At 36.8% G+C, this 22,553-nt stretch overlaps 6 protein-coding genes across 6 annotated transcripts; 4 read left to right on the top strand and 2 right to left on the bottom strand.

The window, feature by feature from the left end:
* Nucleotides 1–2,118: 2,118 nt before the first annotated feature.
* CLUP02_14465 (uncharacterized protein) lies at nucleotides 2,119–2,265 on the top strand (the record flags this gene model as incomplete). The annotated part of the gene is made up of 1 exon (XM_049293393.1): nucleotides 2,119–2,265. A coding segment is annotated over one exon (147 nt), but the record flags the coding sequence as incomplete, so codon positions are not given.
* Nucleotides 2,266–5,724: 3,459 nt separating this feature from the next.
* On the bottom strand, nucleotides 5,725–6,842 carry CLUP02_14466 (quinate dehydrogenase; the record flags this gene model as incomplete). The annotated part of the gene is made up of 3 exons (XM_049293394.1): nucleotides 5,725–5,743; nucleotides 5,829–5,920; nucleotides 5,979–6,842. 3 exons carry the CDS (start codon nucleotides 6,840–6,842, stop codon nucleotides 5,725–5,727), a joined length of 975 nt encoding a protein of 324 aa, XP_049150540.1.
* A 1,304-nt stretch (nucleotides 6,843–8,146) lies between these two features.
* On the top strand, nucleotides 8,147–9,202 carry CLUP02_14467 (3-dehydroshikimate dehydratase; the record flags this gene model as incomplete). The annotated part of the gene is made up of 1 exon (XM_049293395.1): nucleotides 8,147–9,202. The coding sequence occupies one exon, from the start codon at nucleotides 8,147–8,149 to the stop codon at nucleotides 9,200–9,202; it is 1,056 nt and encodes a 351-aa protein (XP_049150541.1).
* A 4,084-nt stretch (nucleotides 9,203–13,286) lies between these two features.
* On the top strand, nucleotides 13,287–13,514 carry CLUP02_14468 (uncharacterized protein; the record flags this gene model as incomplete). Its single annotated transcript, XM_049293396.1, has 1 exon — nucleotides 13,287–13,514. A coding segment is annotated over one exon (228 nt), but the record flags the coding sequence as incomplete, so codon positions are not given.
* Nucleotides 13,515–17,722: 4,208 nt separating this feature from the next.
* CLUP02_14469 (inositol monophosphatase) lies at nucleotides 17,723–19,031 on the top strand (the record flags this gene model as incomplete). The annotated part of the gene is made up of 6 exons (XM_049293397.1): nucleotides 17,723–17,900; nucleotides 17,991–18,042; nucleotides 18,112–18,555; nucleotides 18,618–18,689; nucleotides 18,750–18,875; nucleotides 18,923–19,031. The coding sequence occupies 6 exons, from the start codon at nucleotides 17,723–17,725 to the stop codon at nucleotides 19,029–19,031; spliced, it is 981 nt and encodes a 326-aa protein (XP_049150543.1).
* Nucleotides 19,032–19,090: 59 nt separating this feature from the next.
* On the bottom strand, nucleotides 19,091–22,066 carry CLUP02_14470 (WD repeat domain-containing protein jip5; the record flags this gene model as incomplete). The annotated part of the gene is made up of 3 exons (XM_049293398.1): nucleotides 19,091–20,260; nucleotides 21,009–21,709; nucleotides 21,799–22,066. 3 exons carry the CDS (start codon nucleotides 22,064–22,066, stop codon nucleotides 19,091–19,093), a joined length of 2,139 nt encoding a protein of 712 aa, XP_049150544.1.
* Between the last annotated feature and the right edge of the window lie 487 nt (nucleotides 22,067–22,553).

Genomic DNA, 22,553 nt, shown 5'->3' on the forward strand with positions numbered 1-22,553 from the left:
TAGAATCCTAATCCCTTATAAGTAAGTAAATATTAACCTGGATTATTAAGGGACGTAGATATATAGAATTATAAATTAGCTTAATAATAAGTAAATTAACGCGGTATTAATCTATTTAACTAAGGTTTATAAAAAAAAGGGGCTATAAGGGTAACCCCTATTTTATAAAATTATAAACGACCTTAGTTACTAACTAGACGAATAGTTCGTAAGCGTAAGCCTAAGAATTATAAAAGTAATTAATAAATTCTTTTATAGGCGAGGAGTATTATTAATATAATTATAATTACGAGAGCTATATAAAATATTAATAGCGATAATTATAAAAGAGGAATTCGTATTATAGAACTAAATATAGGTTAATAGAGCGTATAATCGCTTTAACAAATTTAAAAAAAGGGTAAACGACCTAGATTTCCTCCCTATAATTACTAACGGAAATCTATTATTATAAAAAGATATACTAAAGCAAAATATAGTATTAAAAATATAATAATTAATAATTCTACCTATTTCGATTTATAACTTATTACCGCTATTAATACGAAATTCGGCGCTAATTAGCTAATAAGAAAAGAGGTAAATAATTTAAAGTTATTAATAGTACGTAGCGACGCAAGGATCGTATATAGATATTAAAAATCTAGTAATAAATACGAGGTAATTTATAGACTTTAAAAAGATCTTTTTAAAAAAGAAATTATATTTTAAAGGGAAGTATAAGGTTTTATAAAAAACCCTAACGATATTTTACGATTATTACGAAAAAGTCGGAATTAGGGAATACTAATACTATTTAGTAATTAATATCGTACTCATAAGCAAAGCCTCGGATTATTATTATAAAGCGGTACGTAATTTTAATTAAAACGACTTTTTTAGCATAATTAACGTAATCCGAAGCTACTTTAAGACTTATAATAAGAACCTAGAGCTTTTATTTAAGCTATAAGCGATTTTTTATATATTTATAGCTAGGACAATAGAAAATAAATTGCGAGTAGAGATCCTTAAAGAGCTTATTAATTAAATTAATAAGCTAGTAAAAACCTAGCTAAATAAGGGAATAAATAAGCGAAAAGTCGGATATTTTTATATCGTAGTTTAGTATATACTAAAAGTAAAAATAACCTTATACTAAGTACTTAAAAACTACGAGATACTTTACTCGAGGCTAAGATCTAGTTTTAATATTAAAATAAGAATACCGCGCTAAACCTATTTCTAAGCGTATAATAGCCCTTATTAATAATATTAGGTCGATCGAATATATAAAAAAAAAAAAAAGAGGCTAAATACGGTAATTACTAATAAAGAGGCCTAAATTTATTAAATAAATAAAGATTTAACTTACGAGTAGGGTAATAAAAGAGGTAATACTATATTTATAAAAAAGATAAATATTAATTAAGTAACTACTCTAAAGAAGAGCGTACTAAATTATATAAATAGTATAAAAAGTCGAGGGTAGTAAATAGTAAAACTAGCCCTCGTTAGTTTAACTAATTCTTTATTATATATAAAAATAAATCTAGGGGTACGGAACTTAATAATAATAGCTAAAGTAGCGGCTTAAAGTATATATCCCCTATAAGAAATTCAGAAGATAAAGAAGATTTTACTTCTTATACTAACGAATTAGATTATAACGAAATTAATAATATTAACTACTCTTTTTTTACTCCGTTAGCTTTTAAAAAATATACGAAGCTAAACGAATAAAGAGTAATAAAAGCTCTTAATAAATAAGCTTTTATTTATAAATAATAAAAAAAGGTCCCTTAGATAACGGATATAGAGGCGATTAAAAGGGTAAATTTAATAGGGCCGAAGCCTATTATCTTAATAATTAAAAAGAAGACGCTATCTCTCTTAATATTTAAAAAAAAGGAATATAATACTAAGTAAATCTAGGGATAGTTAGAGGGGTCTTTTTTATATTACCTAGATCCCTCGAATATTAAGCTTATATAAATATTTTATGCGAGCGAAAGGTACGGCCTAAACGATTTTTATAAAATTATCCTAAATACTAAGGTATTATAATAATTAATTAAAAAAAAAGGGTAATTCTAAGCGCTATAAAAGATTGCGCTAGTAATATTTAATATATTAACGGCGGGTATTACGAGGATTAGTTTTAGCCTAAATAAAGAAATCGTCGCCCTAAGTATAATAAAAGTAAAGACGCACTTCGGAATAATAACTTTTTATATTTTACTTATTAATACCCCATTTCTCCTATATTTAAAAAATATAGATTAACTAAGTATTATATTTAATAATATAAGGAATAGAATCTTTAGTAATAAGTACTTCGAAATAGTTAAATAATAATAGGGGTATGCGTTTATAAAGCTTATTAATAATACGAAATTAATTAATTACTTAACGGAAAGTGAGCTTAGAAGACTATATTAAAGATTTAAGTACTCGTTAGTTACGAGGCTATATAACTTCTTAAAGTAATTGAGTAATAATAATATCGAAATAGGGGCGCTAGAGTAATTAACGAAAGTATATTATTAAAATTCAATAAATGCGCAGAGCCTACGTAGATTTAAATTTAAATTACGTAATAAGCTTAACTTTAACTAGGAAATCGTTATTAATATCTTCTATTTAAATAGTCGGCTAGTACTATATATAATTAACGTAGCTATATCTTTCTAAGTAAGGTAATTCTTTTAAGATTTATAAATAAAAATAGTATAAGTAGCCCTATAAAAAAGCTAGATTAATATATACTAGGGACCGCTAGATAGTATTAGAACCGACGCTAGTACTAGTTTTAAGTTAGTAAAATTTAAAGATAATATAATAGCTTACGGTATATAGCTAAAAGTCGTACTTATTAAAGCGCACTATAGTATTAAAAAAGTAAAAAGGGCATACTAGTAGTTAAAAAGGGCGTTTAGAATTATTAAAAAGAAAAATCCGGATTCTACTAATAACGAATACCTTTAAATAGTACTTAAATACTATAATAATACTATAGGGCCTAACGGACTTATACTAACGTTATTAATATTTAGAGCATATTTAAGAACGACCTTAGCCTCGCTATTATTACTAAATATAAGCTAACGAGCCTAAGTAATTAAAAAAGTAATATAAGTATTATATAAAATAAGCATAAAAAGTAAGTTAATAAAGTAATTACTATGCGCAATAGGCCCGATATAAGGGATAATCTAAATATATTACTAAATTCGGATATATAAGTATAGCGCGAAATTACTTAATAATAGGCTAGGCTATATAAGTTAATTTTTATTAACGAGCGCTTTTATATAGTTACGAGAGATTATAACTAGCTACTTAAAACATTAATTACGGTAGTTAGACCGTATTATATAAATCCTAACGAAGTAATTTTTAACTTATAAAAAAAAGAAAAGCTAGGGGAAATTATATAACCTATAATAGAGGTATAAGAAATTATCCTTAATAAAATCGTTGTAGTAGTACTAATAGATAATAAGGAAGAGGAAATTGCTAAAAGGGCACTAATACTACCGGTAAGACGTTATAAAAAACTATAACGGTAAGCCCTAACGTAGTAATTTATTATTAGTAACGAGGTAATTAATACTTTTTATATAATAAAAAAGAAAGCCGATTTCGAGCTAGTAGTTAAACTACGTAAGGAAGGTATAATTATAGTTATTAAAAAACTATATAAGGGATTAGATCTTATCGAAGCAAATACTCTTCGTAATCGGGGGGTTTATTAATTTATCCTATATAACTTAAAAAAATATATAAACCTCTATATATTTAAATTACGAATAGTTCGTAAGATTAAAAAGAAAGGAATACCCTAGCTATATAAGAAGTCTAAATATATAATTTAGGGGTATGGCGACGTTAAAAAGGCGACGCTACTTATATAATTACTTATTATATAGCACTATAGTTAATAATTAATAATAGTACTAATAATATTACTATAGAAAAAGGGATACGAAATTTAGAGCCGTAATATTACCTAGGCCTATACCTAATCGGCTATAGGGCTTATAAAGAAAATCCTAGCCTATTTACTAAAAAAAATAGTTAGTAAGTACTTAAAAAGTACGATCATTAAAGTGCTTAAGCTATTATATAAGCTCGTAGAATCGGGTACTTATTAGTAAGCTACTTATTACGATTTTTATATTAATTAATTATTAATAATTACTTTTATATACGACCTATACTTATTTATTACGGAGTACGAAAGTAACTAATTTAGGATCGTTAGAATATAAACTAATAATATATTAAGCTTATTTAATATTAACTTTATAAAAAAGGAGGATAAGGAGCTTTAAAAAGCGGGCTTTATAACGAAGCTAAAAGAGGTCCTTATAATAAATACCCCCTTAGTATTTAACGGCGGGATTTTTATAATTAAAAAAGAAACCGTCGTTTTTTAGTAAAAGGGATAGGGTAAGAAGATTAACCTTATTAATTTAAACGTAACTAACGTTAAAAAGCGGTATAAAGCTAAGCTTATACGAGGGGTATATATTATAAGTATTTATTAGCCCGAGGCGACTTTTAATTATATTAAAGTAGCGTAAGTTATAAATCTAACTAAACGAGATATCGAGGTACTTAATAAGCGGCTTAAGTAGTAATAAACGAATTTTAATTAAAGTCTCGTTTATTACTTAATTAACCTTATAATTAATAAGCTTTACGTTTTTATTAATAAGTTATTTATAAATAATAACGACCTTACTTCGTAATTAGGGTATATTATTATCTTAGTTAACGAGAGTATAAATAAGAGCGAATTTATTATATATAGTAATATAATTTACTACTCGTTAATTAAAAATAAGCGGGTAATAAGAAGTATATTAGCGTTAGAGGTTTATAATATAGTTAATAGCGTTAACCTCTTTTATACGATTTTAACGACGCTAAAGAAGATTACTAATTAAATTAGCTTTCTACCTATTTTAATAGTTATTTATACCGATTCTTATTTACTATATAAATACCTTGTTAAATTAAGAACGATAAAAAAAAAGAGGCTTATAATTAATATTATAGCCCTTACGTAATCGTACGAAAGGTGTAAAATACTCGAAATCTATTAAATTAATAATAAAGATAATTTTATAGACGCTTTTATAAAAGTAGTACTAAATAAGGGATTAAAGTAATTCGTAAGTAATAAAAAAGTTACTATACGAATAGAGGAATAGGTTATATAAAAAGAGTAAAAAAAAGGGGGAAAAAGAGACGACTTAATAAACGGGCCCGAGGTTAAATTATACCTCTAACCGTAGCGGTTAAATTAATAAAAAAAAGAGAAAGTTAGTATTAAATTAAAAATCTAATTTAACCGTAGTATATAGCCGACTATATAGGGGCTAATTAGGGGCCCTATTTATAATTATCGTAGCTAGCCTAACTTATAATTAGAACCTCTTTCTTATACCTACGTAAATATTTATATAGTTTAATTAATCTCTTCGTTAACTACGGTTCGAACTAACTACCTTATAATAGGGATATTAATAAGGATAAAGACTGTCCAAACACCTAGCCTACGTGTCTTCCTAAATACGGTGCACATGTTTAGCTCAAGTTAACTAAGAAATTGTGAAAGAGTTGTGCGCAAAACGGCCAGGAGATACTGTTAAACTTGTGTATGAGGTCAACGCGGTGTGTGATTCAGATGCAAGGCACCATTCACTCAGTTAAGATAGGAGTAGCATCATGCATCTATCCAGACTTTATGAAGCTTCATCAAAGTCATCGTTTTCTGTTAAAACAGTCGCTGAGGATCTAGCTATGCAAGGTGTCTATGGTGGTCATTATTATTTTACAATTTTGAGTGTTGTGACAGCTTTGCCGCAATCACATCCTTTACCTTTTGAACGGTAAGTTCGTCAACCTCCTTGCCAGTCCAGTACCGGTCCTATCAAGATGTTAGAAATGTGTATGTTAGATGGGGTTCAGATTTTGTGCTGACTGACCTGTTCAAGACCTTGGTAGATCATGGCTTCAGTGCCCAGGATCACTTGCCAGCCGGCATCCTCTGCGAGAGCACCGATTTCTGTGTAGGGCGTGGGGTTATAGCACATCTCGAGGATAGCGCCCTTGCGATCCTTGTTCAGGAACTCGACGATAATCTCACGCGCTACAATCTCCTCTGCTGTCTTGGGAGTGAAGTTGGGTACGCACGCCACAATAGCGCCGGGGGCGTCGAGGTCTCTCGCCTCCTCGACGGTGGAGACGTGATACAGATTGTCTCCATATCCCCGCGCGGAGCACTCTTCGATGACTGCGTCGACTTCGCTCTTGTCACGGTTGACGAGGTAGATATCGGTGGCCTTCATCCACTTGCGCAGAGCGTAGACGGCACTTCTGGCCGCACCGCCGCCTCCGATGACAAGAGCCGGCTTGTTGTGGTAGACGGTATCAGGGTCGGTGACGTTCTGAACAAAAGACTCACGGACGCCGATTACGTCCGTGTTGGTGCCGCAGTATATCCGCTTGCCGTCGCGTTCTCTGATGAAGAGTGTGTTGCAGGCGCCAACATCGCGGCACTCATCCGTCAGCTCGTCGAGGTGAGGGATGATGGCAACCTTGTTGGGCATGGTTACTGAGCTGCCGTAAAATTTGGGGTGCTTGATGAGTTCCAGAAACAGCGACAAGTCTGCCGAGTCCAGTCTCATTTGCTCCCATTTCAGGCCAATGCCCTCGTAAATGGTGGTGTGCAGGAGTGGTGACAAGGAATGTGTGATTTTTTGGCCAAACAGGTAACCGTGGCGGTCAAGCTGCTCAATCTTGACCGCAATAGTGTCTTCCACCTGGTCGATGGGAGCAGCACTGGCCATTGTTGCTTGATGTGAGTTGGTTGAGTTTAAGAAAGTGAGTGATGCTGAGATGAGATCAAGGATTGTCTGTCTCTCTTTCTCTCTTGCTTGAAAGTTTCGAATGATATCTGCAAGGCTCTTCTGTGCAACTGACTGAAGAATGATAGGAATGGCGTTATGGCAAGATGCAACAAATGGAGAAAACCAGGGCTCTTTTTAGTCTAAAATACGGTGGGAATTGTCAACCGCAGAAAATGGGGGGGAAATGGGGTCTAATGGAAGCCACTTTTTGTGCCTCGCTCTTATTCCCTTCTTCTTGTCTCCAAATGGAGCTTCATCGGTCCAATGATAGCTGTATCGAATTAATCATTCTTGCGGAATACGGGGAAAAGTCCGGGGCACTGGGACGGGCTTCTCGAGATCGCGTGGAATCCGCATCAGGGCTTTTCCCATCGGCATCTCGCTGCGATTTCAGAGGGGGACTTCCGGCAAAGAACTCTCCAGCCAACAGCCAGTGAGAAGTGCCGGGCAGTCTGGGCCTCGGAATGGTGGGCATACGACACAAAAGACACCCGCCCCCCCGGTTCGCTTGGTGCTCCCACTCATCCGAGTAGCCATTCTGGAGAACGTTTATCCTGTGGCCTGGAGAAGTGTTCTTCCTGACAACCGGCAGCGCCTGGAAAGTTCAACGTCACCAGCCGTCAGTCTAGCTTGCTACGCCTCCCATCAACCACCACACTCAGTGATGGGCATCGTACATGCCGCTACCACAGGCTCGGGGTGTGAGAGACGTGCGGCAGCGCGTCATTCAGACTGGTCCGGCTACCTTCGGGCGCCCCAGAAATCCCCAGATCGGTATGCTTGCAAACATCTGACGCCGATAAGATGGGGTAATTGGCGGGTGAATGACTTTCCTCCTCCTCCTCCTCCTCCTCCTCCCTCCATCGCCCCTCGGGCGTCCGGTGTGACCCGGATACAGCATGGCAGCAGACAAGATCATTGGGTAAAGCTACCTACCGTTCTCTGCGAGAGAGTTGCCGTATGGGTCTGCCATTGCCATTCTGCTTAGATACGGGAATCGAGAGCTGCAAATAATCTTCCTGATCCCCTGCTGCCGAGGGCAAATGTATACCAGTGGACGTCCACCTCTTTAGGCCCAAGTCCTCCCTCCATCCTTCTTCTAAGTCCTTCTTGCTACTCCCAAATACCAGAACGACACATAACACCTTGTTGTTGAATTATTTGTGTGTTGTATTCGCATTCATTCGCACTAGATACCCTTGCTATTCTATCGTCAACAACCTCACATCTCACACACAATCACAATGCCTTCCCGGTTAGGAATCAGCACAATGTCGCTCGGCCGATGCTGGGCTGGCCACAGCTTTGAGCACAAGATGGACATGGCCGCCAAGTATGGGTACCAGGGCATTGAGCTTTGGCACGAGGATCTCATGGACGTTGCCGAGCAGTTGCCCGGCGGTGCTGCCTCGATCGACAACCAGCTCGCTGCTGCTGGAATTGTCAAGAGAATGTGCGATGTCCGCAACATCGAGATTATCTGCCTTCAGCCCTTTCAACACTTCGAGGGGCTCATTGACCGGGAGCAGCACGCCCGCCGCATCGAGGAGTTGCGTGTTTGGATCCAGCTTGCCCATGTCCTCGGCACAGACTTGATCCAGATTCCCAGCAACGTCTTGCCCGCAGAGCAGGTTTCTGAGGATCTTGAACTTCACATTGCCGACCTGGCTGAAGTGGCAGACATTGGTGCTGCGTCCAACCCCCCTATCCAGTTCTCATATGAGTCTCTCTCCTGGGGAACGAGAGTGGATGTATGGGAGACGTGCTGGGAGGTGATTCAACGGGTCGACCGGCCCAACTTTGGCATGTGCCTCGATACATTCAACATTGCTGGCCGCATCTTTGCGGACCCCACCGCAGCTTCCGGAAAGGTGGTCGATGCCGAGCAAGCTGTCAAGGACTCTATTCAGCGGTTGCTCACGACTGTCGATGTCTCCAAGATTATTTACGTCCAGGTCGTCGACGCTGAGCGCCTCGCTGAGCCTATCTGCGAAACGCACCCCTACTACAATGCCGAACAGCCGCACCGCATGTCTTGGTCAAGAAACTGCCGCCTATTCTATGGCGAGTATTCAAGAGGCGCGTATCTTCCTGTCCGGGAACTCTGCGCCGCCATCTTCCAGGGTCTCGGTTTCGAGGGCTGGGTTAGCTTTGAGTTGTTCAACAGGAGGATGTCAGAGGAAGACCACGGTGTGCCCGAGGAGTTGGCAAAGAGAGGAGCTGTCGCTTGGTCTAAGCTCGTGAGAGACATAAAGCTAAGAGTAGAAGAGCCATCAGCACAGGTCACGGCGTCACTATAAGGGGACAAGACGGCATGAAGAATGAACATTTTGCATAGCGATTGTATAGTATTTACACTACTAGTTCTTTTTCTTTAATAAAACTGTCGGATTAAAAGTCCAATTCGACCGCAGCATCTAGCCGACTGCGCAGGGGCTAATTAGGGGCCCTATTTACGATTATCGTAACCAGCCCAACCTATAGTTAGAACCTCCTTTTTATACCTACTACGTAAATATTTATATAGTTTAATTAATCTCTTCGTTAACTACGGTTCGAACTAACTACCCTATAATAAAAATACTAATATTAATTAATAATTAAATTCTACTATTATAGATCAGTAAAGTATCTCGTTACGTAAAAGAAATAACTTCTTAATACTGTACGAAATAAGAGATTCGTACTAATTAACTTTATAAAAGTAAATAAAAAAGAAGGTAATTCTTAAATATTATATAGAATTAAATAATTATAGCCTTTTACTACCTACGAGAGATTAATATTTATTACGTTAAACTACGTTAATTAATAAAACCGCTTAAGTAACTAGCCTTTTATTATTACCCTAAGTAGCTTTTTTACTAAACGACTTTTCTATAGCTAGACTATAATTAGAAATTAACTAGTTAAATTAATAAAAAAAAATACTTACGTAATAACTACTTACTTAATTAATTAGCGTAACGAACGAGCTTAATAATATAATATAAAAAAGTACCGCGCAATTAAAAAAGAAGATCTCTAAACGTAAATATTTTTATTTAGTAATAAAAGTAACCCTATAGGAGTTATTAAGCTAAGAGATCTATAGTATATAAAAAAGTTTATTATTACGAAGATTTTATAAGTACGACCTTAAGCCCGTAATTTAAATAACCTCCTTATAGCTCCCTTAACTACTCCCTAGGTATTACTTAAAAATAAAATATAGGGAATAGTCTAACGAGAGAAAAAGAGATTTAGAAGTCCTAATAATATTAAATTAAAAATATCACGGATCTTAGAAATTAACTTAAAAAAAAAGCGGCCACCCTAAAATAATCCTATAACCTCTTACTAAAATTACTATTAACCTAAAAAAAAGCTAAAAAAACGAGGATTTAAAAAGAAAAAAAAATCCTTTAAAAGGCCGCTTAAAAGCTTTTTTTTATACTAGCTCCTAGTATAAAATTACTAATTTCGAAAAATTAACTAAATAATAAAAAGGATCGCTAGTAAGCAATAATTACCTAACTATAATTAAATTATAAAAAAAACTACTTAAAAAATATAAAATAGGGTACTAAGAGGCTATAAAAAATAAAATCTTTAAAATATTTAACCCTACTGCGTATAAGTAATAAATAAGTATTTTTAGTAAGTCTTTAAAATCTATAATTTTATAAAAAAAAAGGCTTAACTTCGTTAACTATACTTAACGGCCTATATAGTTCTTAATAGCTTATATAGCTCTTTTACGAGCCGCTTAGCGTCTACTTTTAACTATTTTTATAAAATACTACCCTAAAAAAATAGGTTAAAAAAAAAGCTATTTAAAAATTATAAAAAATACGAGGCTTAAAAAGCTAGAAATATACGGGATAATAAAAATCGATAACTAATAAAAATCCTAAGACTAATTACTATATTTTTTTATAATAATATAAACGTTTACCGCTACTATTATTAAAAAGAACTATTAAAACCTACCCTTTTATATTAAATAAAAAAGAGGATCTTAATAAGTATAATAGCTAGCGATTTAAAAGGGTAATAGTAATTACTAAAAATAATAAAAACGAGAGTAATAATAAAACGGTAAAAAAAAGCGGGAATCTTTTAAACTTTAATAAATTCGTTAAATAGTAAAAGCATAAATTTATTATAACTAGCGCGTAGATTAAATATATCCTCATTAAAATTAAATACGCTAGTAACTACTAATATAAGTATAAGCTAAAGCACGACCCTTAGTAAATTAAAATAAAATAAAATAAAATAAAACCCGATCTTAAATAGAATCCTAATCCTTTATAAATAAGTAAATATTAACCCAGATTATTAAAGGACGTAAATATATAGAATCGTAAATTAGCCTAATAATAAGTAAATTAACGTAGTATTAATTTATTTAACTAAGGTCTATAAAAAAAAGGGGCTATAAGGGTAACCCTTATTTTATAAAATCGTAAACGACCTTAGCTATTAGCTAGATAAATAGTTCGCGAGCGTAAGCCTAAAAATTATAAAAGTAATTAATAAATTCCTTTATAAATAAGGAGTATTATTAGTATAATTATAATCGTAAGAGCTATATAAAATATTAATAATAATAATTATAAACAAAGAATTTATACTATAAAACTAAGCCTAGGTTAATAAAGTATATAATTACTTTAATAAATTTAAAAAAAAAGTAAACGACTTAGATTTCCTCCCCATAATTACTAATAGAAATCTATCGTTATAAAAAAGTATATTAAAATAAAATATAATACTAAAAGTATAATAACTAATAATTCTGCTTATTTCGATCTATAACTCGTTACTATTACTAATATAAAATTTAGCACTAATTAGCTAATAAAAAAAGAAATAAATAACCCGAAGTTATTAATAATATATAATAACGCAAAAATCGTATATAAATACCAAAAATCTAACAATAAATACGAAATAATTTACAAACCTCAAAAAGATCTTCCCAAAAAAAATTTATATTTTAAAAGGAAGTATAAGGTCTTATTAAAAACCCTAATAATATTTTATGATTATTATAAAAAAGTCAGAATTAGGGAACACTAGTACTATTTAGTAATTAATATTATATTTATAAATAAAGCCTTTAATTATTATTACGAAGTAGTATATAATCTCGATTAAAACGACTTTCTTAATATAATTAACATAATCTAAAGCTACTTTAAGACCTATAATAAGAACTTAAAACTCTTATTTAAACTACGAGCGATTTTTTTTATATTTATAGCTAGGATAATAAAAAGTAAATTACGAATAAAAATCCTTAAAAAGCTTATTAATCGAATTAATAAGCTAGTAAAAACCTAGCTAAATAAGAGGATAAATAAGTTAAAAGTTAAATATCTCTATACTACAGTCTAGCGTATATTAAAAATAAAAATAACCCTATACTAAGTACTTAAAAACTATAAAATACTTTACTTAAAGCTAAGATCTAGCTTTAATATTAAAGTAAAAATACCGCACTAAACCTACTTCTAAGTATACGATAGCCCTTACTAATAATATTAAGTTAATTAAATATATAATAAGAAAAGAAAAAAAGCTAAATATAATAATCGCTAATAAAGAGGCCCAGATTTATTAAATAAATAAAGATTTAACTTATAGGTAGGGTAATAAAAGAGGTAATACTATATTTATAAAAAAGATAAATATTAATTAAATAACTACTTCGAAAAAGAGCGTATTAAATCGTATAAATAATATAAAAAATCGAGGGTAGTAAATAATAAAACTAACCCTCGTTAATTTAATTAATTCCTTATTATATATAAAAGTAGATCCGGGGGCACAGAGCTTAGTAACGGTAATTAAAGTAGTAGCTTAAAATATATACTCCCTATAAGAAATTTAGAAAATAAAAAAAATCTTACCCCCTATACTAACGAATTAGATTATAACGAAATTAATAATATTAACTACTGTTTTTTTACCCCGTTAGCCTCTAGAAAATATACGAAGCTAAATAAATAGAGGGTAGTAAAAACTCTTAATAAGTAAGCTTTTATCTATAGATAATAAAAAAAGGTCCCTTAAATAATAAATATAGAAGTAGCTAAAAGGGCGAATTTAATAAGGCTAAAGCCTATTCTTTTAATAATTAAAAAAAAAACGCTATCTCTCTTAATATTTAAAAAAAAAGAATATAATACTAAGTAAATCTAGGGGTAGTTAAAAAGGTCCTTTTTATACTACCGAGATCCTTTAAATACTAAACTCGTATAAATATTTTATATAAGTAAAAAGTATAGCCTAAACGATTTTTATAGGATTATCCTAAATACTAAGGTATCGTAATAGTTAACTAAAAAAAAAGGGTAATTCTAAATACTATAAAAAATTATACTAATAATACTTAATATATTAATAATAGGTATTACGAAGATTAGTTTTAGCCTAGGTAAAGAAATCGTCGCCCTAAGTATAATAAAAGTAGAGACGTACTTTAGAATAATAACTTTTTATATTTTACCCGTTAATATTCTATTTTTCTTATATCTAAAAGACATAAATCGACTAAGTATTATATTTAATAATATAAAGAATAGAATCTCTAGTAGCAAGTACTTCGAAATAGTTAAATAATAATAGGGGTATATATTTATAAAGCTTACTAACGATACGAAGTTAATTAATTACTTAATAAAAAATAAGCTTAAAAGATTATATTAGAGATTTAGGTACCCGTTAGTCACGAGGCTATATAACCTCTTAAAATAATTAAGTAATAATAATATTAAAATAGGGGTACTAAAGTAGTTAACAAAAGTATATTACTAATACTAAATAAATACACAGAGCCTACGTAGATTTAAGTTTAAATTACGTAATAAGCTTAACTTTAACTAAGAAATCGTCGTTAATATTTTCTATTTAAATAGTTAGCTAGTACTATATATAATTAACGTAGCTATATCTTTCTAAGTAGGGTAATTCCTCTAAGATTTATAAATAAAAATAGTATAAGTAGCCTTATAAAAAAGCTAAATTAATATATACTAAGGACCGCTAGATAGTATTAAAACCGATACTAATACTAGTTTTAAATTAGTAAAATTTAAGGATAATATAACGGCCTATAATATATAACTAAAAGTCGTACCTATTAAAGCGTACTATAGTATTAAAAAAGTAAAAAGGGTATACTAATAATTAAAAAAGGCGTTTAAAATTATTAAAAAAGAATATCTAAATTCTATTAATAACAAATACCTCTAAATAGTACTTAAATACTATAACGATACTATAGGGCCTAACGGACTTATACTAACGCTATTAATATTTACAGTATATTTAAAAACGACCTTAGCCTCGCTACTATTACTAAGTATAAATTAACGAGCCCGAGTAGTTAAAAAAGTAATATGGGCACTGCGCAAAGTAAATATAAAAAAATAAGTTAATAAAATAATTACTATATATAATAGGCCTAATATAGGGAATAATCTAAATATACCGCTAAATTTAAATATATAAATATAATATAAAATTACCTAATGATAAACTAGGCTATATAAGTTAATTTCCGTTAACGAGCGCTCTTATATAATTATAAGAGATTATAACTAACTACTCGAAATATTAATTATAGTAATTAAACCGTACTATATAAATCCTAACGAAGTAATTTCTAACCTATAAAAGAAAAAAGAGCTAGGGAAAACTATATAACCCGTAGCAAAGGTATAAAAAGTTATCCTTAATAAAATCGTTATAATAATATTAATAAACGATAAAAAAAAAGAAATTACTAAAAGGGTACTAATACTACTAGTAAGACGTCGTAAAAAACCATAATAGCAAGCCCTAATATAGCAATTTATTACTAATAATAAAGTAATTAATACTTTTTATATAGTAAAAAAAAAAGCCGATTTCGAGCTAGTAGTTAAATTACGTAAAAAAGGTATAATTATAACTACTAAAAAGCCGTATAAGGGATTAGATCTTATTAAAATAAATACTCTTTATAATTAAGGGGTCTATTGATTTATCTTATACGACCTAGAAAAATATATAAACCTCCGCATATTTAAATTATAAATAGTTCGTAAAATTAAAAAGAAAAGAATACCCTAGCCGTATAAAAAGTCTAAATACGTAATTTAGGAGTACGGTAACGTTAAAAAAGCGACGCTACTTATATAATCGCTTACTATATAGCGCTATAACTAATAATTAATAATAGTACTAATAATATTGCTATAAAAAAAAGAATACGAGATTTAGAACTATAATATTACCTAGGCCTATACCTAATTAGCTACAGAGCTTATAAGGAAAATCCTAGCCTATTTACTAAAAAAAATAGCTAGTAAATACTTAAAAAGTACGATTATTAAAGTACTTAAGCTACTATATAAGCTCGCAAAATTAAGCACTTATTAATAAGCTACTTACTACGATTTTTATATTAATTAACTATTAATAGTTACCTCTACGTATAACCCGTACTTATTAATCGCAAAGTATAAAAGTAACTAATTTAAAATCGTTAGAATATAAACTAATAATATATTAAGCTTATCTAATATTAATTTTATAAAAAAAGAAAATAAAAAGCTTTAAAAAGCGGGCTTCGTAATAAAACTAAAAAAGGTCCTTATAATAAATACCCCCCTAGTATTTAATAATAAGATTTTTATAATTAAGAAAAAAACCGTCGTCTTTTAATAAAAAGAATAGGGTAAGAAAATTAACTTCGTTAATCTAAATATAATTAATATTAAAAAGCGGTATAGGGCTAAGCTCGCGCGAGGGGTATATATTATAAGTATTTATTAGCTTAAAACGACTTTTAATTACGCTAGGGTAGCGTAAGTTATAAATCTAATTAAATAAGATATTAAAATACTTAATAAGTAGCTTAAATAGTAATAAACGAATCTCGATCGAAGTCTTATTTACTACCTAATTAACTTTATAATTAGTAAGCTCTACGTTTTTATTAATAAGTTATTTATAAATAATAACGACCTTACTTCGTAATTAGGGTATATTATTATCCTAATTAATAAGAGTATAAATAAGAGTAAATTTATTATATATAATAATATAATCTATTATTCGTTAACTAAAAGTAAGTAAGTAATAAGAAGTATATTAGCGTTAGAGGTCTATAGTATAGTTAATAATATTAACCTCTCTTACGTAATTTTAATAACGCTAAGGAAGATTACTAATTAAATTAGCCTTTTACTTATTCTAACGGTTGTTTATATTAATTCCTACTCGCTATATAAATACTTTATTAAATTAAGAACGATAAAAGAAAAGAGGCTTATAATTAATATTATAGCCCTTAAGTAATTATATAAAAGGCATAAGATACTTAAGATCCGTTAGATTAATAATAAAAATAACTTTATAAACGCTTTTATAAAAGTAGTACTAAATAAGGGATTAAAATAATTCGTAAGTAGTAAAAAAGTTATTATATAAATAAAGGGATAGGTTATATAAAAAGAGTAAAGAAAAGGGGGAAAAGGAGACGACTTAATAAACGGGCCCGAGGTTAAATTATACCTCTAACTATAATAGTTAAATTAATAAAAAAAAAAGTTAGTATTAAATTAAAAATCTAATTTAACCGCGGTATTTAGCCGACTACGTAGGGGCTAATTAGGGGCCCTATTTATAATTATTATAACTAGCTTAACTTATAATTAGAACCTCTTTTTTATACTTACTACGTAAATATTTATATAGTTTAATTAATCTCTTCGTTAACTATAGTTCGAACCAACTACCTTGTAATAAGGATACTAATAGAAACTAATAACCTTATCGATGTCTTCAGATCGATATTACCTTCTACTATTTCGAATCCGTGTGCGTGATCTGTTGCAAACTATCTTCCTCAAAAGCCACCGAGATCTAATACTCGCCGAGGGGCGGTGTGTGAACCTACTTATGATGTGGTCATAATCAATTGAAATTTGAATCCTTAGACTGCAAGAGAGTTGTCACGCAGTATTGATACAGAGTGTCTGGCGAATGGGTCCTGTCATTTGCTCGTCTTCGTCTTGATGTGAGCTTGATGAATGGTGTTGTTTTCTTCTCTCTTAATCAGAGATCAGCTAAATTGAATGAATCTCGCGCCTAGATCTGAGGTAGACTGAGTCTCTGACTTCACAATTCGTTGACTTCTCAGGATGCGCCTACATGAGAGCTTCACCGACATTTACGCGACTGCAAGGCAATGACCGCATTATTTCATACAAGACCCAGATCATCCATCTCTGTGTTTCACTCCGTCTTCACTCATCTTGAAACCCTTGAGTCATCAATGTTGTAGACAGGACACGGTGAGTATCCGTACTCGAGTGTGCCCCTCCTTTCTCGGAAATCTACCACCAGCTTTAGTAATGGGGCCTCAAGTACCATTTCCGTCCGGATAGCGGCCAAGGGGACCAATTTTGGACTCTTTAGGCGGGGTCCTATGCGGGGATGCCCCGCTGATAGAGCACCGGTTGTCATCCGCAGTGCTTCCGCACTGGCTCACTCTTCGGTTGGCGGCGGCCCAGCTGTCGAGTCACCACTGGGGCGATTTGCAGCTTAGCAGGTGCTCTGATAACGCCAGCTACCTTCCTTACCTTAGGTGAACCCGGTGCCGACTGCGGACAGCTTGTCTCGTTGCCTCGTGCTCTCTCTCTCTCGCAGTTTCACACAACTCTTCTTCTTTCTGACTCTTTCGTTGTTTGACATGCTTGCTTCGTAAGGAAGCTTTCCCGTACAGCTTATTCAACCAATCCTTCCAGTCATAGATCGCACAAATCCTAGAAACCGACAAAATGGCCGACATCAGCGACGCCGAGCTCCGCGAAATCTACGACTTTGCCGTCCAATTGGGCAAAGAGGCGGGAGAGATGCTCATGACGGCAGCCAGGTCAAGATGGGGATCCGGAGGAGAGACGCAGGCATTCACGGAAAAGGATAACTCGGTCGATTTGGTGACCAAGACAGACACAGGTCCGTTTACGTTGACTCTGCATTTGCCCATGGCCCAATGCTCGTTGAGGCAACTTGCCTCTTGCTGACAGCACGGTTGCCCACTGCTAGAAGTCGAAGCTTTCATCCACTCGTCCGTCGCAAAGAAGTATCCCACCCACAAGTGAGTTGACTCACCCTTGAGCTTCGACTTTGCAATGTCTCGAACAGTCCGGTACTGATCAGGGTGCAGCTTTCTCGGCGAAGAGACATATTCGGCCGGCGCATCGCGTGATTACCTCGTCGACGAACGGCCGACGTGGATCGTCGATCCCCTCGATGGCACCGTTAACTTCACCCATCTATTCCCAATGTTCTGCGTCTCCATCGGTTTCGCCATCAAGGGGAAGCCCGTCATTGGCGTCATCAACGCCCCCTTCTTGAACCAAACTTTCTCGTCGCTCAAGGGCCATGGTGCATGGATGAACGAGACACAGAGGCTGCCGCTTGTTCTGAACCCGCTGCCCGCCAACGCGCCCAGCGGCTGCGTCTTCTCCTGTGAGTGGGGTAAGGACCGTCGAGACACCCCAGATGGCAACATGCACCGCAAGGTCGAGAGCTTTATGAATATGGCTGCTGAGCGCAAGGGACGAGGTGGTAAGGGTGGTATGGTGCATGGCATGAGGAGCTTGGGAAGGTGAGTTCGATCAAGTCTGTTGCGTGAAGTGCCCTAGGTGGGCGCGCTTGCTGACGATATAGTGCTACCCTGGATCTGGCATACACAGCAATGGGATCATTCGACATTTGGTGGGAGGGCGGATGCTGGGAATGGTGAGCTAACCCGACTATCACAGACTCCACAAGTCATGGAAACTGATGTCACTGCTTTAGGGACGTTGCTGCGGGCTTTGCGATTCTCGAAGAGGCCGGTGGTCTCGTGACAATAGCCAACCCTCCCGAAGACACGAGCGTTGTTCCGGAAGCGAAGCTCGGAGGCAGACTGTACCTCGCCATTCGGTTCGTCGAGCCCTCGGACGATACTAGACATTGCTGACATTACACAGCCCCGCAGGATCGACCGAGACCGAGACGGCACGACAGGCACAGGAGAGAGTGGTGCGGGAGACGTGGAAACGAGTGAGAACATTGGACTACTCAAGACCCGGCGCGTAGACGATATAAATATCAGAAGCAAAAGGAAGACAAATAGAAGGAATCCAATCTAACCCGATTCAAAGATCAGTCTTTGCCTGCTCCCCTGCCCACGCTCTACGGATGATTTCACGTATCGCAGCTTTCTCCAGAGGACGGGGGTTCCAGTATGGCTCATCGGATGCAACGTCAGCAACACGATCAATATCTTTCTCCTGCATACCAATCTCCTTGAGGCCCGTGGGTATATTCAATATTCGAAGTAACTGATTCAGACCGGCTACTATACCCGCAGTGGAGTTCTCAGTACTCTGCGCAAGTGCGGAGGAGAGCTTGGTTATAGTGGCCTCGGGAAAGGCGTGAGCGTTGAACGCCATACTATGGGGCAGGAAGATGGAGTGTGTCTCGGCGTGAGGGAGGTTCAGAGTGCCGCCGGCCGCGTGAGCCAGCTTATGCTGCAGGGCAATACCGGTTGCTGCTGCCAACAAGCCAGCCAAGAATGCGCCGTACAGAGCCGAGGTGCGTGCCTCAACCGAGAAAGGGTCTGACACGAGTACGGGTAGGGCGCTTGACAGTGCCCTGATGGACTCTAGAGCAAAATGGTCCGTCAGCGGGCTAGCTTGGCGGGAGTACAATGCTTCCACTGGATCATACGTCAGTTCCAACTTGAGGTTGACACTTGGTGTAAGTGGCCTACAGGAGTGTGCCATGGCGTTGAGACCACTCGGACCGCTGACTTTGACCGGCAGATCCATGGTCAGGCTGACGTCGTAGATGACTACCTTGGGTAAGATCTTGTGGTCCGTTGTTGACGTCTTCTTGCCATCTTTTGTCTCTCCAATGATGGGTGTCATCTCGGAGCCTGAGTAGGTTGTCGGAATAGCCACTTGGGGCATGTTGGTGCGAAGAGCGATTGCCTTCCCTAGACCGACGGCACTGCCGCCTCCGACTGATACGAGAACATCGCGGCCCTGTGCTCGGTCAACCGCGGGACCGATGATATCGCTCGGGTTATGGACAATGGCAGTGTCGAGGATATCAGAGTCTGAGAATCCCCCTTCTCTCAAGTTATCCTGAATCGTTTTGGCCAGAGAAGTCCGAGACGGGGAGCAGATGATGAGAGGTTTTGAAAGTTTGCGGGACTTGAGTTCGCTGAGTAATTCATTGGCAGTGCCCAGTCCGAACAAGACCTTGGGGGTGGTAATGCCAAAGACGAAGGGATTAATAGCGTCGTCCATGGCATACGGCGGCTACTTAATCAGTGCCTGTGTTTAAAGAAATGATTCCTGGTGAAGGTTGGGAAGGAAGACCTAAGCGCATTTATGCAGAAAGCTTGCCGTTTATTCTGTCAGTTGTTTGTCATCGGCGGGGAGCGGGGTCCGACCGCTGCGGAGGTCACTCAAAGTCCCGGGCCCGGCGTTGAAGGTCGGCAATCGACAGATAGGCCGGAGGGAGGACGGAACTATCTCGTCAAACGTCTCCAAGCCCTCCAGCCATTGCGGTTTGAGTCGTCACTGCCGCAAGGACATGCTCGGTCCTTTTCTACTCTCGGTGGTTGGGTGTCCAGAGAGATCTATGCCTCTCGGGGAAGTCACGGCTTCGTCAAGAGGCAACAAAATTGAATGTGTTCCATTAGCGGCTCATCCTTTACTACAGTTGGCACTGGAGGGTATCATTAAATAGATGGAAGATATCAAACTAGTCCAAACCGTCAAAGCCTAGAATGCCGTGTGCACCCATGGGACCAAGCTTATCGGCTCCCGTGTTCTGGCGCTTGTTTCGCGGCTTTGAGTCGTCGTCACTGTCGCTATCATCGTCGCTGTCACTGTCTGCTCGACGCTTACCAGTGGTATCGTCATCGTCATCGCCGCCGCTCTCGCTATCCTCGTCACTGCCTTCGGCCTCACCCTGAAGCTCCGACAGCTCCTCCCACACCTTCACCGTCTTACCGCCGGCTGTTATCAGGCGGTTTTGAGAGTCGAATGCAACGGAAATGACACCTTCAACGTCATCGTGTCGGAGATTCAGGGACTTGTCGACTTCCCTGGTGACCAAGTCAACCACCCGGAGGCTTCCGTCACCGAGGCCGACGACGAGCTTCTTCCCCAGCCCGAGCTCTTCAGGAACCAATGCCAGTGCGTCCAGACTCTCGCCGCCGCTCTTTCCGCCGTCAACAATGATGCGCTCTTGTTGATCATCCCATGCACCCTTGTCCCAGACCGTGACTACTCCGGAACCGGAGCCGACGGCGACAATACCGTTGTTTCTATTATTCTTGGGGCCGAGACCGGGGACGTAGGCAGCAGATAGAAGCTCGTCTTCTTGGTCGTCGGAGCGGACAAGAACACCCCTGCGCACATCTGTCACAGCGAGCGTCGTGCCGCCGATAGACACCCATTGCTTGGAGAAGCCAGAGGTGCTCTCGGCGGATGGAGGCAGCGGGACGATGGCAGAGACGTAGTCGGAGTGAGGGAAGTGTGTCTGCGCAGGCTTAGCCGAGGGGACGCCGTCTCGCAGATCAAAGATGTGCATTGCTCCGGAGTCGCAGCCGAGAAGGAGGCTTTGAGGGCTCAGGACGTGCATGAGAGTCGGAGCGTCGATCTGCTTGTTCGAGGAGGGAATGATGACTTTGGAGATGACCTTGCCAGTCGTGGGGGAGAAATGCTTGATCAAGCCATCGGTACCGGCGGAGTAGAGGGCTAGCGATTCCAAAAAAACACAAGTCAGCCACGGTTTCGGGAGGGGAGTCCAGTGATGTCTGCAGCGCATTAGGAGCATAGCTACTTACCAGAACCATCGTGGCTGTAGGCCAGGGCTCTACAGCTTCCCTTGTGACGCCTTGTACGCCAGACGCTATCGATGGCCCCCCGACCGGTCGATGTTATACTCGTATCTGGGTCATCGGATGCTTCAGATTCGTTGTCGCCCGAGGAAGGGAGGCGGAAGGTTTCAACATGGCCGGTAGACAAGCCAACGGTCAGTAGCGGCTCGGTAGGATGGAGGACCTGGGTGAAGACCTCAGCGGAGAGGGGGAGGGTGCAGAGGTTCTCAAACATGATTGCTGCATCAATTGAGCAGGAGAATCTCTGTTGAAGAAACCAGCTGTGGCAATGTGAGAAGGAGGCCGTGGGAAAAAAAAACCAAGTCGAGGCGGGTTATAGGTCAAAGCAGGAAGAAGGCTGAGTGACTTAGACACGCGCAGGCGGGATGAATTTTTCGAGGTGAAGGACTCGCCGAAGGTTAGGGGACCCCACCAGAGCTCTCACCGAAGCCCAGATACGGCACTAGGCTGCTTCTGGTCAAGGTGAAGGACGGGCCGGGGGAGGACCTGGTCGACATGCACTTGGATGTACTGTAGGTATCCGTCCTCCGTACTCCGTACAAAGTCTGGAAGCCACAAAACGCAGAATACCCGAGCGTTCGGTTTCATGTCTCTTTGTTGAATGTTGCCGATTCCGCACAAACAAGGGACTGTATCGATGGGAACTTGGAATACCTACCTTGAGCTTTCCAGGTTCGTCCCTCTGCATCAAAGTTACATTC

This window comes from Colletotrichum lupini, chromosome 7 (genome assembly GCF_023278565.1).
Source record: "Colletotrichum lupini chromosome 7, complete sequence".
NCBI lineage: Eukaryota > Fungi > Ascomycota > Sordariomycetes > Glomerellales > Glomerellaceae > Colletotrichum > Colletotrichum lupini.